The 16,844-nt window shown below is 45.9% G+C and overlaps 1 protein-coding gene across 1 annotated transcript in view; it reads right to left on the bottom strand.

The window, feature by feature from the left end:
- Nucleotides 1-1,008: 1,008 nt before the first annotated feature.
- Nucleotides 1,009-16,844, bottom strand: part of SUCLG1 (succinate-CoA ligase GDP/ADP-forming subunit alpha) — a 35,112-nt gene continuing 19,276 nt past the window's right edge. The window contains exons 4-9 of the mRNA XM_044663040.1: nucleotides 16,443-16,655; nucleotides 15,293-15,350; nucleotides 8,109-8,192; nucleotides 6,147-6,298; nucleotides 3,360-3,548; nucleotides 1,009-1,245 (exon numbers count right to left, since the gene is read on the bottom strand). Coding sequence (XP_044518975.1) covers nucleotides 1,219-1,245; nucleotides 3,360-3,548; nucleotides 6,147-6,298; nucleotides 8,109-8,192; nucleotides 15,293-15,350; nucleotides 16,443-16,655 — 723 coding nt within the window. The 3' untranslated portion in view covers nucleotides 1,009-1,218. The remainder of the gene's footprint in view (nucleotides 1,246-3,359; nucleotides 3,549-6,146; nucleotides 6,299-8,108; nucleotides 8,193-15,292; nucleotides 15,351-16,442; nucleotides 16,656-16,844) is intronic.

Genomic DNA, 16,844 nt, shown 5'->3' on the forward strand with positions numbered 1-16,844 from the left:
AAGCAGGGTTTGAACCCAGATTCTGGATGCCAGGCCCATCGCTAGACTTTTTTTAAAACTCTTCCCTTCTGACTTAGAATCGATACTACATATTGGTTCTAAGGCAGAAGAACAGTCAGAACTGGGTAACTGGAGTTGTGACTTGCCCAGGGTCCCATAACCAGGAGTGTTTTAAGTTAAGGGCATTTTTGAACCCAGGCCCTCCCAACTCCAGGCCTGGCTCTCTATCCACAGAGCCCTAGCTCTCCCAGAGACAGATATTCTTGAGGGCTACTCATGGATATTGGTGTCACGGCTTTATCTTGGCAGACCTTTAACACAGTGGTTCGATATTCATTTCGGTCATGAAGAGCCTGACCATCAGCCTCTAGCAGTCAAGGTTCGTTCTTGCTTCCTGCCACTCAAAACTAGACACGGTCAAGCACCTCGTGCTCAACTTTTCTTTTTTAAAAACTTGCCCTTCCATCTTAGAACCAGTACTGTGTATGGATTCCCAGGCAGAAGAGTGTAAGGGTAAGGGCTAGAGAATGGTGGTTAAGAGACTGGTGCAGGGTCACCCAGCCAGGAAGTGTCTGAGGTCAAATTTGAACCCAGGACTCTCCTGTCTCTAGGCCTGAAGCTCTGTCCACTGAAATACTTAGCGGCCCCCAGGCTCAATTTTCCAACTGAGCTGCTCACTAGAGCTGCTGGTTCTTAACTCGGCCTCCTTTATTTGGCCTGTCAGTAAAAGCTTCCTCTCTCGGCCCCTGCCACTGTGCTTTGGCCCCAGGAAGCTTCCTGAGCCCCAAACATGGGCCTGAGGAAATGTGGAGTCAGGAGGAGGAGAGCTACGGCTCAAGGGGTGAGCGGCCACCATGGCAGGCAGGGAGTTCTGAAACGAATTCGTTCTCCTTCGCCAGAGCATCCAAACACGTCCAGTTCCCCAGAGATCATTCTTGGGAAATGCTTTTCAATCCTCGCTCCCCCTTCCCAAGCCGGCTGCCCCCCAATGAACTTCAGAAGGCCACATTCCAATCAAATAAAAGATTTATTATGTGACTGATGTACAATCAGGAAAATACATCTGAGTGGAGGCCGACCCAGAGGTCACACAGAGCTTCCTGCCAGACAGGGAGGCCGTCGTGAGGCAGACGCCGAGTGGACAACAGCTATGCGGGGTGCCGGCAACTGCTGGTTCACATTTCTACAGTGATTCATTCCAAGGCTTTTCTCTCACTTTCATAACATCTTCCTCTTCTCAAACTCCTTCAGAGACAGGAGAAAAGAAGGGACAAAGAGAGCCGAGTGAGAGCCACGGCCAACAGGATTCAGAAACCTCACCGCCAGGATCTTCTGTGCCACCACCGCAGGCAGAGACAAAGTGCAGGGAGGAGGCCCTTTCAGAAGTCCCCTGCAGCACCGTGTGTCAGCCGCCCCTCCCTGCACCAGCTAGGCGGTGGGCCCTTTTTGGGGTGACAAACATCCCTGTACTCCCCCATGACTGCACAGACAGAATAGGCCCTAACTGGAGCCTGTAATGAGGCAAACAGGGAAGTGAAGCATGCCAGGGGGAAAAACAAAATTCAGAATTCCTCCAGGCTTGAGAAAAACACCTCAAAGGGAGGCTCTGAAAAGGCTTTTCATGAGTATCAATGAGAAGTCTGTGAAATCCCAAGGCTTCTGCTGCCACCTGCTGGAGCAATCTGATAGCGCAGTCTGTCACTGATTCAAGCATTGCCAGGAGGCCAGCTCGCCCACCCGCCCACCCCTGCCTCTCTCCCTTCCCTTCCTCCCTCCCCCCTTTCTCTCTCCTTCCCCCTTCCCCCTTCCTCCCTCCATTCTTTCCTCCTTTCCTTCCTCCCTCCCTCCCTTCTATAAACACTGTTCCTTCGATTTTGCTCTCTAACCTCAGAGGTCCCTCTTAAACCGGGTGACAATTAATAGGAACCTGTTCAGCAGGTGGGGGACAGCACAAGAGGACAACAGGAAAACTAAAGATTATTTAACTCTCACCCACAGATAAGGTCAAGAAAGAGAGAATCAAGTCAGCATTAAAAAATGTTTTTGGGGGCAGCTGGGTAGCTCAGTGGATTGAGAGCCAGGCCTCGAGACAGAAGATACTGGGTTCAAATCTGGCCTCAGACACTTCCCAGCTGTGTGACCCTGGGCAAGTCACTTGACCCCCATTGCCTACCCTTACCACTCTTCTGCCTTGGAGCCAATACACAGTATTGACTCCAAGACGGAAGGTAGGGGCTTAAAAAAAATGTTTTTAACTCTGGCTTGCCTTGACCACAGATAAAAATCGGTGATAATTCATTCAGTTAAATCAGTGATCATTTATTAAGCCTCTACTGTGTACAAGGCCCTAGAGAAACAGTCTAAGCTGTTCTCAGAATATTATGAAAAAGGCTCTCCACACAGATGCTCCTTCCCCTCACTAGAACAGAGGTGGCACAAACACTGAGTGGAACTGATCATTGGCAAGTCAGGCTCCTTGGGACCTTTTACATCCCAGGGTTCTGAGTAAGAAAGAAAAAAACAAGACACCGAGAACACCCCATAAAGAAATCAGAGCCCTGGCAGTAAAGAGAAGAACCTTACAAGGCAGATAATAGTGACAGTAATAATAATAATAATAATAACAATAACAATAACAATAATAATAATAATAGATAACCACCAAGCCATTCGACTGTTGATACTTAACTCACTGTCAATTCCAACACAAAATGAAAATCTATGGCCATCAGTCCAGAAATAAAATCTGCCTCCCTCGTGGGTCTGCGCCCCACCACCCTCTCTGCCATTCTCCCTCAAAAGCCCTCCACTTGGCTAACTTTCACAGACAGTGCCAAAGGGGCAAGGGGGCTGGAAGAAGCTCCTTGGAGCTCAGCCTACCATTCCTGCACTCTCTCACTTAGCTAATCCTCGGTTTCCTCACCCAGAAAGCTGACTAGATGACCTCTCAGGTCCCATCCAGACTGACATCTATGACCCCTAGGATGCCCTTTCTGACTCCTTTCAAAAAAGAAAAAAACACCCTCCCCAGCTGTGTGCAGCCCCCAAAAAGGACTTGACCCTTGGTGAGGAGTCGATGGGGCTCTCTTGGGGACCCATAGCTTGCAGCCTAGTATGCCAACAGGCAACCCGAGGTTCCACACGATCTGTACTCAGGGAGTTATTTGTGGTCCTGCCCAATTAGAATGTTAATGGCATTACTCAACCTCAACGAACTAGTACCTGAATGGAAGAAAAGGATTAAGATCCAGGAGAGAAAACTCTGGTTTTCAGAGGCCAAAGATGGGCCCAGGCTGCTAAGCACTGCTAATAATGCTAAATAATCGAGAGTCACTACAGGAGTGGCCCACGGTACTCACTTTGTATATGGTGCTGCCCAGCTGGGCAGGGGACATACTGACGACCACCCCAGCGTTCTGCAGGGCTGCAATCTTCTCCTTCGCTCCCCCTTTGCCCCCGGCAATGATGGCCCCAGCATGACCCATCCTCCTTCCTGGAGGAGCAGTCAGGCCGGCAATGAAGGACACAACAGGTTTGGCATTTGGACCCTGTGGAGAGAGTGGAATGCTATTTTTAAACACAGAAGGGATCGCTTCTGGAAAGCACTCTAATGAAAAAGTCAATCAAACTGCGCAACTCCAACTCAAGAACCCCTGCAGGTGATGGGGGTGTGGAAGGTCAGGCCGCCCCGAGGCCCAGCAGCTTCCACCGGCCAAGAAAAGCAACACCAAGTATTAAGGCATGATTAAAACTACAGGGTTCTCCTCGGAGACATAGGAAAAGAGCCCTGAGCCAGGTCTAGCTGCTCAGGTATTCTACTCAAACTTCAGCCCCTCCAGCTAGTCTGCTAATACTGACGGAGACTTAGGGCTGTTTAAAACACTCTCTGCTGGATATTTGTTCATATTATGACCACTGTGGGCGTCATCCCCCCAGCTGTCCTGGGCCTTCTCTCTACTCTCTCCCTCAGGGATCTTAGCAGTTCCCAAAGGCTCCATGACGTCTCTGCAGATGATTCTCAGATCCAGTCCTAGGCTCTCTCCGGAGCTCCAGGCTCCCTCTTGTCCAGCAGGCATCTCGTATGAAATGTCCAAAGCAGAACCCATTTGTTCCCTCAAATGCTTCACTCTGCAGGACACCACATCCTTCCTCCCAGTCCCCTCCCCCAAGTTCACCAATCTGGGTCATCCTCAAATACTCAAGTGCACCCACCAACCCATTATCCAATCCATGGCAAAATCTGGTCAATTCTACCCTCAGGAGATGCCTCAGGTACACCCTCCGGCTCCATTCAGAGCTACCGTCCTGGTCTAAGGCCTCTTCACTTCTCCTCTACCCTTCAGTCCATCCTTGTAACTGGTCTCACTGCCTCCAGCCCCACCTCTACTCACCTGCCAAAGTGATCTTCCTCGAGGGCAGGCCCAAGATTCCCAGCCCTGCTTCCCTGGGATGCTCCAGGGCTCCCCACTATCTACAGGCTCAAATAAAAAGCTGTTTGGCATTAAAGGCTTCCTACCTTTCCAGTCTTCTTCCACTTTCCTGCCCTCCACATGCTCTCCAGTCCATCAACACTGGGTTACTTGCTGATCTCCTCTCTTTGACCCCTGTTCTCCTCGGCCTCTTAGCTTCCAATCTCACTTTCTGAAGGAACTCCCACCTTCCCCTCTGAGATCCTCTTCTATTTTCTCTTTGTAGATTTTGTGTACACTAGTTATTTACATCTGTGGTGTCAAACAAATAGAAACCGATCCCTGCGGCATCATATGAACTTAGAAAGCTACAAAGTCACAGGATATCTGTTTTTATTGTATTTTTATTTATTCTGCTAAATACTTTCCAATTACAGTTTAATCTGGTTTGAGCTGCACTTGAGACTACTGCAGCTGCCAGAAAGCCAAGGCTGAGACACCTCTCATTTACATGTTGCCTCCCCTTCAGTCCAGAATGTATCCATGGGCATTAGAGGGGGGAAATACCATGATAAAAAGTGAGTAAGGAAAATTAGTGAGGCACTGTACAGGAAGCTCTAGAGGTCACAATGAAGTTAGGAAGTTATTCCAGAAAAAATCTGTACTTCCCAAGTACCCACAATCTCCATAATCTCCTTAAACCAATCTGCAGACTGCCTTCTGCTCTCTCTCTTCACTTTATTAAAACTATCCTTTCAAAGAGTCACTAAAGAACAAATAATTGGTAAATTAAACAATCTTTTCTCGACTCTCTTCCCTTTGGCCTCAGTTCAGCATCTGATCCTATCACCTTGACCCCTTCCCTACCCTTGAAACTCTTTCCTCCCTTCCCCAGGAAGACACACACACACTATCCTGGTGCCCCGTCTCCCTCCCTCCTTCTTCCTCTTCCCGTCCTTCTACTCTTTAACAACAAACCACACCATCCAATGGGATTACTGGGGAAGGACTGATTGCCCCTGCCTTCACTAGGGCTCCAGAGAGAACAACAGACTTAGTTATGCTGAAAAAAAAAAGACAGCACAATTTGGGCAGCTTATGGTTAGCCTCCCCAACTCGATTCTTACGCCCCTCAAGGATCAGGGCCCCATTTCATTTCACTCTTTTCAGCATTTTGTCTGAGTAGAATGTGGACTCTCTTAAAAAAGGAAAGCATGAAAGGTAGCAGCTCAGGCCCAGTGGAATACACTTCTAACGTGATTCACGTTCCAGAGATGACTAAAGAAAGTGAGGAAGAGCACTCACAGCACACTCTACCAGTGCATCCCCTTCCCCAAAGAGGATTAGGAAAGCGGTTTATATGAGAAATAAAAACTTCTTATAACCTCGCTGAGCTCAAGGGATGCCAACAATCTTCAATCTCCCAAGTCTTTTATTAATCTATTCAAATTCCATATTTCATATTTATGTTGTCAAGAAAACATGTGGCATAAGAGGAAAAGCCCTGGCCTGAAGACAGAACAGGAGGGCTTCAATGAACAGCTCTGGCCCTTCCTAACCACATGGCTCTGACCAGGGTGCTGAACCTCCTTTACCTAACTCTGAAAGCCCTTCTAAAAAAAAGCTTTGGAAAGCCAAGTCTAATGGCTAGGAGCCTATGAATTACTTTTACCCAACAGGAATAATAGCTTCCCCCCAGCTAAAGCCCATTCATAAAATTAGCCAAAATGTTCTTACTGAATTGTGTTCTTTCAAAAACGCGGCTGCGTTTTCTTCAGCATTGCCACCAATCTCGCCAATCAGGATGATACCTTCTGTGGCTGGGTCTTTCAGAAAGACATCGAGGCAGTCAATGAAATCTGTTCCATTAAAGGGGTCACCACCAATCCCTGAAAATGAAAAGAACATGAAAATGAGCTGAGAATAAGGCAAGGAAGTCAGCCCTGCAAATGGGTGAGACTACTATTTCTGAACAGCCATTCATACCAGCCCTCCAGTCTACTCTGCACTTTTTGCCTTGACCTCAGATTGATTTTAAGTCTCTTCACTTGAATTTTTTTAAGTGGAAAACTCCAAAACCTGCAATGGTTTCTGTTAATAGCCCAGGCAGATGCTAAATGATCCCTCTTCCTTGGTGCTGAACACAAGTAACACTGACCCACAGCTCTGCCTCCCTGCCTTCCTCATCTCCTGTATAAAAGGAGTAGGATTAGATCGATGCTCTCTAGGCCCTTTTCAGCTCTTAACAGCTTCTACTTTTCTCTCCATCTTAAATCCCCTTCCACTGTCCCTTCTCATCTACAAAATGATTCTAAGGAATACTAAAAATAATCACAGTAACAATAAAAGACATATATTTTAAATAAAATGTGTACAATGGTTATAGCTTGTCCTTTGTACCTACACATTTGTGTGCCTCTAGGCTCCATAAGGTCAAGGAGGCATTCCCTAAATGACAGCTAGGATATGGACCCAAGAAGAGTTGGTTTCGTACTTTTAAAACTGCCTTTTTCTGACAGGAGTTAAGCACCAGTCACAATCCAAAGACCTGAGTTCAAACTTTACTGGCCCTGTGAGCTCTGGCAAGGCCCTTGCCCTTTCTCAGCATCAGCTTCCCTTCTATAGAAGAAAGGCAACAAAAATATTGGGACTACCTGATCCCAGGGGTCCTCGTTGGGAGGAAATCTCTTTGCATATTGCAAGGGGCTATAGAAATGTGAGCTCTTGTGATGATTACATGTCTTCAGTGCCAACTGGCTCTGGATGGAGAAATCTACCAAATGTTTGGTGGCTAACATTTTTAATATAACCAAAACCAGAGAATGCAAAATCTGAACTGTCAAAGGATCAGTTAAAACCCTTACAAATAACCTGAGGAGGTAGTTTTTGAAGGAAGAAAATTTCAGCAAGGGCAATGAGTCCCTTCTCTTTGTTAACACCAAGAGCTTACACACTGGGGGCCATCTGGAGATCTCCATGAGATTTGCTCACAGAAGCCCCAGGAGTGAGGTGGTACAAGTGTTAGCATCCAAAGGTCCAAGTTTCAGAGAGGCAGAGGATGCTGGCTTAATGTCAAAGACCAAGCAAGTGCTGGAGCTGACCCCCAGGTCTGCCTCTCAAGGCCATCTACCAATGACTTTCTAGGAGCCATTATAGAAACAGGAAGACCTGTGACTGTGACTCTTAAATGGAAACACACATGAATTTAGAAGGCAGGATGACTTAGATTCAAATCTTACCTAACCAAAAGCAAGTCATGCAAATTCTTAGCCTCAGTTTCCTTATCTGTAAAACTAGAATGATGTCACCTCATAAGGCTGTAAAAGCTCAAATGAGATAAGTTATGTAAAGCACTATATAAAGTATCAGACATAATTCAGGCAGCCAGGTGGCACAATGGATAGAGTGTCAAGCCTGGAGTCAAGAAGATTCATCTTCCCGAGTTCAAACTGGGCCTCTGACACTTCCTAGCTATTTGATTCTGGTCAAGTCCCTTAATCTTGTTTGCCTCACTTTCCTCATCTGTCAAATGAACTGGAAAAGGAAATGGCAAACCACTTTGCCAAGAAAACCCCAAATGGGGTCACAAAGAGGCAGATATGACTGAAACAACTAAGCAAAGACAACATGATTATTATATGTGAAAGCCATCAATTACTATCATGATCAATCGATACCACAATTTCAATATCCCCTCACCAATACACAACGACTGGCCCAGGCCAACTTGAGTTGTCTGATGAACTGCTTCATAGGTCAGGGTACCAGATCTAGACACAATACCTGAAGGAAAGAGAATCCAGAAAGAGAATGTTAGTGTCAACTCTTAAACAGAGTCACATCGCTGAGAGTTCACATCTCCAGAGTATGTGCTGGCCTTTACAAAACACCAACCCAAGTTGTTACTACAAATATGATTTACAACAAAACCCAGCACTACTTTTGAAGCTGGAAAGATATGAAATGAAGCCAAAAGGTTTGGGTATTCCAAGAAAAATACTTTTATTTTAAGGGTTGTGGCAAGATAGACAGGCTCAGCAAAGGACAAAGGAAACCATGCCTCTGAATGAACTAGGCAGGCTACATTTCTAAATGGTTCCTTTGCAACCCTTCCCCATCCACATAACTTTTCTGTCTCACTCTTCAAAATAAAAAGCTAAGAAGCAGCTAACCCCAAGATATCAAAGAAAAGAAAATTAAGAAGGGAGGCTCACTGCCCAATCTCCATTAGGTACAACATCTTACTTCTTTTAGACATTGGCATATACAAGTGCTTGATTTCCCATACAGACTAAAGGACAGCTCAAACCTCAAATCAATTCGCCACACACGATGAGTTATAAAGGAGAGAATTTGCTCTATGCCACAATTTACAAAACAATTTTGAAGAGGAAATGAGGAGTGGATGCTTAATGTCACCGAGCTCACAGGCTTACATGAAAACCCTTCACTGTCTGGGGAATCTCAAAAGATCTAAAAACTGAAGGTTGAAATTGAAGCATAAACATAAATGTACTAGGCAGAAGATGAGGCCCAAATCCATTTATTTGTGGTCTGTTTTTTCAGACGTCTAGTTTGTGACATTTGGACAAGGAAAACAGAATCCTGAAGACTGGGCTTTGGCAAGAATGTTGGACTAACTGAGAATTCAGGTGTGTGAAAGGCTCTCTAGGCCTCAGTTTGCCCATCAGTAAAATGAAGAGATTGGACAAAATGGTCTCTGAAGGCCCTCCCAACTCTCCCAGTCTGTAATTCAGAGCAGATTCTGCCACCGCAGCATGATCTCCATTGCTGGCCAACCAGAATTCACATCAGGCTGGGAGGTGGTCCTTCCTAATACTCTTAGCCAAGACGCAGCCATTAATCAATCACTTGATAGTTACTTGGCGCTGGGTTTGTGATTTGGGTATAAATTAGAACCTCCCTTGAACTACACTTAGTACTCATGATTTCAGAGTCATATCAAAAAAACAATTAGATAAGGAAAAATCTTATTGCTGCTGGTCCTCAAGAACCATGTGAGTAATCTGAAGTGTTATCAAACTCAAGTCCTCCCAAGCTTACATTCAGAAAAGGAATAAGGCAGGACAAACTCCACCATCATCCTGCTGCCTTGAGCTTCCTCGCATGCCAACATTTTCCCATTTTGAAACAATTTCCAATTTATTACCCTCAGAGAACAGTCAACTATAGATTTGGGGAAAGTAGAGGGGAAAAGACAGAAAGAAAGGAAAACGAGAAGTATGGACACTATTTGCTGTGGCTGTTGTAAAAAAAAAAAAAAGTGGAAGAGGCTTCCAATGACTGCCTAATCCCCAATCCAATAGCTTTCTTTGATTTTTTTTTATCTTCTTTGACCTCAGAAGCCCTCATCGAAATGAATCCTTCTTTCCTCCTGGCTACTCTGAACTCCCTCAACGTTAGAGCTACCACATTCTCTAGGCTCTCCACCTACCTCTCTAAGTTCTCCTGTTTCCTATGTTGGCCCCAAGCCCTTTTCTCAACCCCTCAGAATGCTGGCCTTGGCTCTTCTCATTTCCAAAGATTTACAACTAGTAACCTGGAGCTCCTGAGGCTCTAAAGGCAGCTCTGAAGCCCCTTTCCTGGCCCTAACCTCTCAAGTTCCAGCAGAGAGGGAGAGATTGGAAATAAGGGACAGAGGGACACTTAGGGGCACTTAGATAGCACAGTGTACGGAGAACCAGGCCTGGGCTTCTGTCTGGCCTTAGACACTTCCTGGCTGTGTGACCCTGGACAAGTCCCTGAACCCCCATTGCCTAGCTCTTAGCACTCTTCTGCCTCGTGATATTCAGTATGGTTCTAGGATGGAGGTTGGGGTTTTTAAAAAACAGAAAAGAAAAGAAAGGATGAAGAAGGGATGACAGAGGGGATGGTCTGTTAGAGGAGCCAGAGGAAGGGGATTCCTGGACCAGGCAGAGGGACTAATGCCCAATTCACGTCCATGCCAGTGTCAGAATTGCATTTCCACGAAGGCATCTCAGGGTCCTTCCAACTCTAACACATCATGGAGCGACAAGATTTCCTCTCCAGACACACAAACGTGCATTTACAAATAGTGTTGGAAGATAAAAGGTCACAGAAAGCTAAAATGATGCTTTTGTTCTTCTGAGAGACTTTTGGCTGATGATGCTGATTAGTTTGTTTAATGCTTTAAGCAAATTGCAAATTAAGAATGGAAAATGAGAGTAACTGTGTACAGTAGTTTATTCTCCTGCTTTCCCTCAAGCTTAAACACTCAAAACACAATCATTAAGAAAAAAGTCTATAGTAATAGAACCCCAAAACTTGGCATGAAAAGAAGTTAAGTGCCTTCCAATGGGGTGGCTGTTTACTTTCCTCCACAATGTCCCATTATCTGACATGGCTGCATTATTACTTGGTTAAACTGTCTCCCCATCCTGCTCCACCACAATTATGTTCAGACAGAGCCACAGGAAGCTCCTCACTCTCCCTGCTGCCAGACGTCAGCCTAGAGGACAAAGGTGGGCAGAGGGGCTGGCCTGGATATGGAATCATGGCGGTAACTGGGCCTCTGCAGCCTCCTGAGACACTGGGGAAGGGGAAGAGAGCCTGCAGGGCCTGAATCTCTTTCCTGGCTGAAGGGAGAGGCCCGGAGAGGGAAGAGACCTAAGGCAGGCAGCCCCCAGCCGGCAGGTAGGAGGGGGTGAAGGTCTACACCGGGAGGGAGACAGTCAGAGGACAGGAGGAGGCGTATTCCAGAGACGTTGCAGAGGTGAGAGTGAGGGGTCTCCACAACAGCTTGGACAGGGACAAGCAGGGCAGGGAGGCTCCTGAGAACGTGTGCCTTCGGGAGGCCACAAGTCAGAGGCCCTTCCACGACTATTCCTGTCTCTCCAGGCAGGCCCTCCCTCTTAGGCCCTGGGAAAAGGGAGCAGGGTAGAGCTTTCCGGCTATGCAGGAAAAAGGCCCAAAGCATGTCTAAGCGCACCTCAAGGCCACAGGCTAAGGGCAGGCCAAGGGCGACCAGAAAGCTCATTTCTCAGACCACGCTGCCATCTTGGTGCTGCTATTCAAAGCAGATCAGAGACCGCTGCACAGGGCATGGTGCACAGCAAGAACACCGATCTGGAGTCAGAAGACCCAAGTTCAAATCTCTATTTACTATTTGAGTGGCCTTATACAAGTCTTTTCCCCTCCTGGACAGGAATGGATTAGGTAACCTCTGAACTATGATTCTCCACCACAATAATAGTGAAGACTTGAAAGAGATGGTCAGGCTTCTGCCGGCCTTGTGAATCCTCTCCCCTCAAAGTGCCCAGTCCAGGGAGTTCTGGGACATAGGCTGAGACAGGACTCTGCTCTCATCAAGGTGGGTCTTCCCTGCCTCCATCCATGCAGGCCTCACCACCCCCCCCACATGGTGCTATCCTGGTCAGGTGCTCCCCTATTCCCACAGGAGCCGCACCCCAAAGCTGGGAGCCCCCCACCATGCATGACAATTGGCACAGCCCGCTGTCATCAGCCGGCCCAACAGCACTGAATTCTCCAGCACCCTCGCCTTCTCGTCCCTGCAGAGTTCCTTATCTGTCGCACCACCTCAATTCAGGCCCGCCGGAGGCTTCCTCGAGATCCCCAGAGACACTGAACGGCTCCAAGGCCCCCCAGGCCCCTCGCATCCTCACGGTCATCCCAGGGAGGGCAGAGAAGCCATTCCTCCTGGTCTACTGCCAGGTGCAACCCATTACTAGGGCCTGCTGGGGACAGAGGTCAGCCTCAGACTGGACACTGAGCTCCATCCCACCTCTGACATGTGCTGGCTGGGGAAGCCTGAACAAGTACCCTCTCAGGCCAAATCTCTGAACAAAATCAAAGGTGTGAAAAATGGAAAATAAGGTGAATTCTACCATCATGTTAGCAGTGGCTGTGGCCACTCCTTCAGTTTATCACCGCCCCCTCCTAACCAGACACCCCTCCGTCCTCATTCTCCTCCTACCTCTCAGTCTTTTTTTTTCTGGATCCCCTCTAAGTGAGTGACCAGAACTCTGCTCTCAGCCCCCTTCTTTTCTCTCTCAGTGACCTCATGAGCCCCAGTATCTCAGTGGGAATTCCACATATATTTGGCTAATATTTAAACAAAATTTTGGCTTGTACCCAGCACGTGTCAGCCAAATCTCACTCAGCATTTTGAGAAAGATTGGGGCATCTAGAAAGGAAAAAGGTACAATATTCCTAATAAAAACTGGGAAATGGAATACTGTGTTTTATAATTCTAGGTCACTGACTCAACTCAGTCATATCCAGAAACCCCTGCCATTGGGTAGTAAGTGGAAAATGAGATGAACAACCAAGAAGAAAAAAAAACAAAAGTAAATGTGCCCATGTCTCAAAAACTTATGGGAAGTTATTACTGAAAAAGCTTGAGTCGTATAAAATACCAAGGATGGATCAGAATCATAACAACAATGCCCTGGCCCTGACTGGGATGGGACTCCCCCTCCCAGGAATGAAGCCCCCCACTCGGAGAGGATGTCCCCCACACCAACACTCCCACAGGCCAGCTTAGAAGGGTTAGTACCACTTAACCAACTCTGGATTCAATGAAGTGAGGTGAGGTGAAACCCTAAAAACATTTTTCTGGTTTTGCAGGAATCAAGTACTCCATTTAGATTCCAGATTAAAACTTAAGTGAATTCAACAAACACTTATATGCAAGATATGATGCTGGCCACCATGAATATAAAGACACACATTAAACAGTCCCTTCTGAAGGTTGACTTTCTACTTATTAATTCTTGTAACAGGATTTCCTTAAAAACAAAGACATCAGGGACAGTGGCCAAACTGTAATCCTGCTCTGAATGAGGGAGGCGGAGGCTGACGGATCACGTGTGCTTGGAAGTTCTGAGCTAAAGTCAGCTGGGTGTGTATGCTGAGGGCTGGCAAGCCCAGGAGCCAAGGACAGGGCTGTCACCCATCCATAAAAAAATTTAACCAAGGTGACGGCTTGGGCCCTACTAGCAAATAAACTATAAGTCCCATGAAGACAGAGACTGGGCACATCTAGTCCTTCTACCTCTCAGCAATGTTTGTTGAATAGAATCTGAGAATTTGGCAGGTATGGGGCAGCGAGGTGGCTCCAGGGATACAGAGCCAGGCTTGGAGACAAGAAGTTCTGGGTTCAAATCTGCTTTCAGACACTTCCTGGCTGTGTGTCTCTGAGCAAGTCACTGCACCCCAATGGTCTAGCCCTTACCCCTCTGTTGCCTTGGAACCAATATTTAGAATCAATTATGAGACAGAAGGTAAATTCAGAATGGGTGAATGACTTGAATATAAAAAAGTAAATTATAAAAAGGTGAACAAAGAATAGTATACCTGTCAGATCTCTGGGAAAGGGAAAATTTTAAAACCAAGCAAGAATTAGAAAAACTTATAAAATGTAAAATAAATAATTTTGATTACATTAAATTAAAAAGGGTTTGTACAAACAAAAACAATGCAACCAAAATCAGAAGGGAAACAACAAACTGGGAAAAAATCTTTATAACAAAAAATTCTGACAGAGGTCTAATTTCTCAAATATACAAGGATCTAAATCAATTATATAAAAAATCAAGCCATTCTCCAATTGATAAATGGGCAAAGGACATGAACAGGCAATTTTCAGATAAAGAAATCAAAACTATCAATAAGCACATGAGAAAGTGTTCTAGATCTCTAATAATTAGAGAAATGCAAATCAAAACAACTCTGAGGTATCACCTCACACCTAGCAGATTGGCTAAAATGAGAGACGGGGAAAGTAATGAATGCTGGAGGGGATGTGGCAAAACTGGGACATTAATGCATTGGTGGTAGAGTTGTGAACTGATCCAACCATTCTGGATGGCAATTTGGAACTATGCCCAAAGAGCTCTAAAAGACTGCCTGCCCTTCAATCCAGCCATAGCATTGCTGGGTTTGTACCCCAAAGAGATCATAGATAAACAGACTTGTACAAAAATATTTATAGTCGCGCTTTTTGTAGTGGCAAAAAAACTGGAAAATGAGGTGATGTCCTTCAATTGGATAATGGCTGAACACATTGTGGTATCTGTTGGTGATGGAATACTATTGTGCTCATAGGAATAAAGAACTGGAGGAATTCCATGTGAACTGGAAAGACCTTCGGGAATTGATGCAGAGTGAAAGGAGCAGAGCCAGAAGAACATTGTACACAGAGACTGATACACTGTGGTAAAATTGAATGTAATGGACGTCTGTACTGGCAGCAATGCAATGACCCAGGACAATTCTGAGGGATTCATGGTAAAGAATGCTACCCACATTCAGAGGAAGAACTGTAGGAGTGGAAACAGAAGAAAAACAACCGCTTGAACACATGGGTTGATGCGGACATGGTTGGGGATGTGACACTAAACGACCACACCAATGCAACTATCAATAATATGTAAATAAGTCTTGATAGATCACACATGTTAAAACCAGTGGAAATGTGCATTGGATATGGGAGGTGAAGGGGAAAGTAAAAACAAGAATCATGTAACCGTGGAAAATTTTTCTAAAAAATTTCTAAAAAAATAAAATATTTTTAAAAAATACAAAAAAAAATAATGAGACTGAAGGCAAATGATATTTTTTAAAGACTTTGCAGGTTTGCATGGATTTTAAATTCGTTTTTAGTGGGATATGTGATGTCACATCATAGTCATAGCAGCAAATGGTTTTGCTGACATGCTTTTCCCCTCAAACTTTTCTTTGTAATGAAGAAAAGACAGTGAAATCGGCCAAGATGAAATGAAATGAAAACTATTAATAAAACTAATAATTAAATGTATTAAGTGTATCATGATTTTAAGAACTGAAAAAACAACCAATAGGAGCGAGCACCTGATACTCACCAATTCTTCCTTTCTTGTGAATGTGGCCAGGCATGATGCCGATTTTGCATTCCCCGGGCTTCAGGAAAGTAAATTAGAAGCAAACATTTAAGAAAAGACTTTTTAAAAATTCTCTAAGAATTACAGATACAGTAGGGGCCCCCGTATCCACAAGGGATGCATTCTAAGATCTGTCGTAGGTGGTTAAAAGCATGGCTATAAACAAATACCTGCTAACCCCAAATATAACATGATTTTTCCTGTGTACATCTATGTTATATATATACACACACCCATATTATACATATACATAGAAGGGCATGTAATAAAGTTTAATTGATAAAATAAGAGCAGAATAAGATACTGCCAACATTAAATACAGTAATAACAAAATACATTGCATGTTATTGTATGATACCGTACATTACCTCCTTATCTATAGGGCATGAGTTCCAAGACCCCCAGGGGGTGCTGAAACCAGGAACACTTCTTGCTTTAACTTTTTAAAAAAATTAATTTCTATTTTTTGTTAGTCTGTACTGGGCAGGCATTAACTTTTCCACGTACAAAGGAGAGAAGAGGCTTATCTATAAAGCCACAAATCTCTATTACAGCTTGCTTTTCAAGAAAATACTACTTCACCTCACTTTTTTGGTTGTATGTAGTAAATAGGCTTATCCGAGAGACACACATTCTCATACTGGTTATGTTCAAAAATCTGTCTCTTTCCTTTCTTCCTCCTCCCCCCCCCCCCCGCCCCTCCTCTCTCCCCAAGAAGGCTGGCAATATGATAAGGGTTTTTATAAATATATTTATATTATCAAATTATCATATGACACATTTCCCGGTTGCCATGTTGTGAGAGAGGACACATCCCGCTTTAACTTTTGAGAGCCAGGCTAACTTGACCCTAAAGGGCTGGGCTCGGCCTCCCTGCTCCTGCTCCTGCTCCTGCTCCTGCCCCAAGGCTTGGCGCTCTGAGGCTTTCCACTCCCCTCACAAAAATTAAAAATAAAAAAGGCGGCTTCTGGTGAAAGGAGAGGGCTGGGCCCGGGAGAGGCAGCCACGCGGGCAGCTCTCCGGCCCCCTCCCTTCATGGGTCCCTGACCCCTGGGACAAGGAGCCACAGAGACCCGGAAGCCTGCACCCCGGCTCGTTTGCACCCCCTTACGTTGATGACTCCGGGGCAGTTGGGGCCGATGAGTCTGGTCTTCCCCTGCCGCACCAGGGCGTGTTTGACGCGCACCATGTCCTGCTGGGGGATCCCTTCTGTGATGCACACGACGAGGGGCATCTCGGCATCCACGGCCTCCTTCACTGCAGCGGCGGCAAACGGAGGAGGGACGTAGATCACGGAAGCCGTGGCTCCCGTCTGCTCCTTGGCCTGAAAGAGCAATCGTGGGAGCCGGCGTTAAAGGAGGCTCTGGGCAGGGAGGCTCCAGGCGTGCCCCAGACACGCTCAGCCTCCGGAATCCCAGCAGCCCCATGTCACGGGGGTTGTGAGGCTGGATGAGAGGCGGCTCTGTGAGCCCAGGAGGGTGCCTCCTCCCCCTCCTCTGACCAGAGCCCCTCT

Source organism: Gracilinanus agilis, chromosome 2 (genome assembly GCF_016433145.1).
Source record: "Gracilinanus agilis isolate LMUSP501 chromosome 2, AgileGrace, whole genome shotgun sequence".
NCBI lineage: Eukaryota > Metazoa > Chordata > Mammalia > Didelphimorphia > Didelphidae > Gracilinanus > Gracilinanus agilis.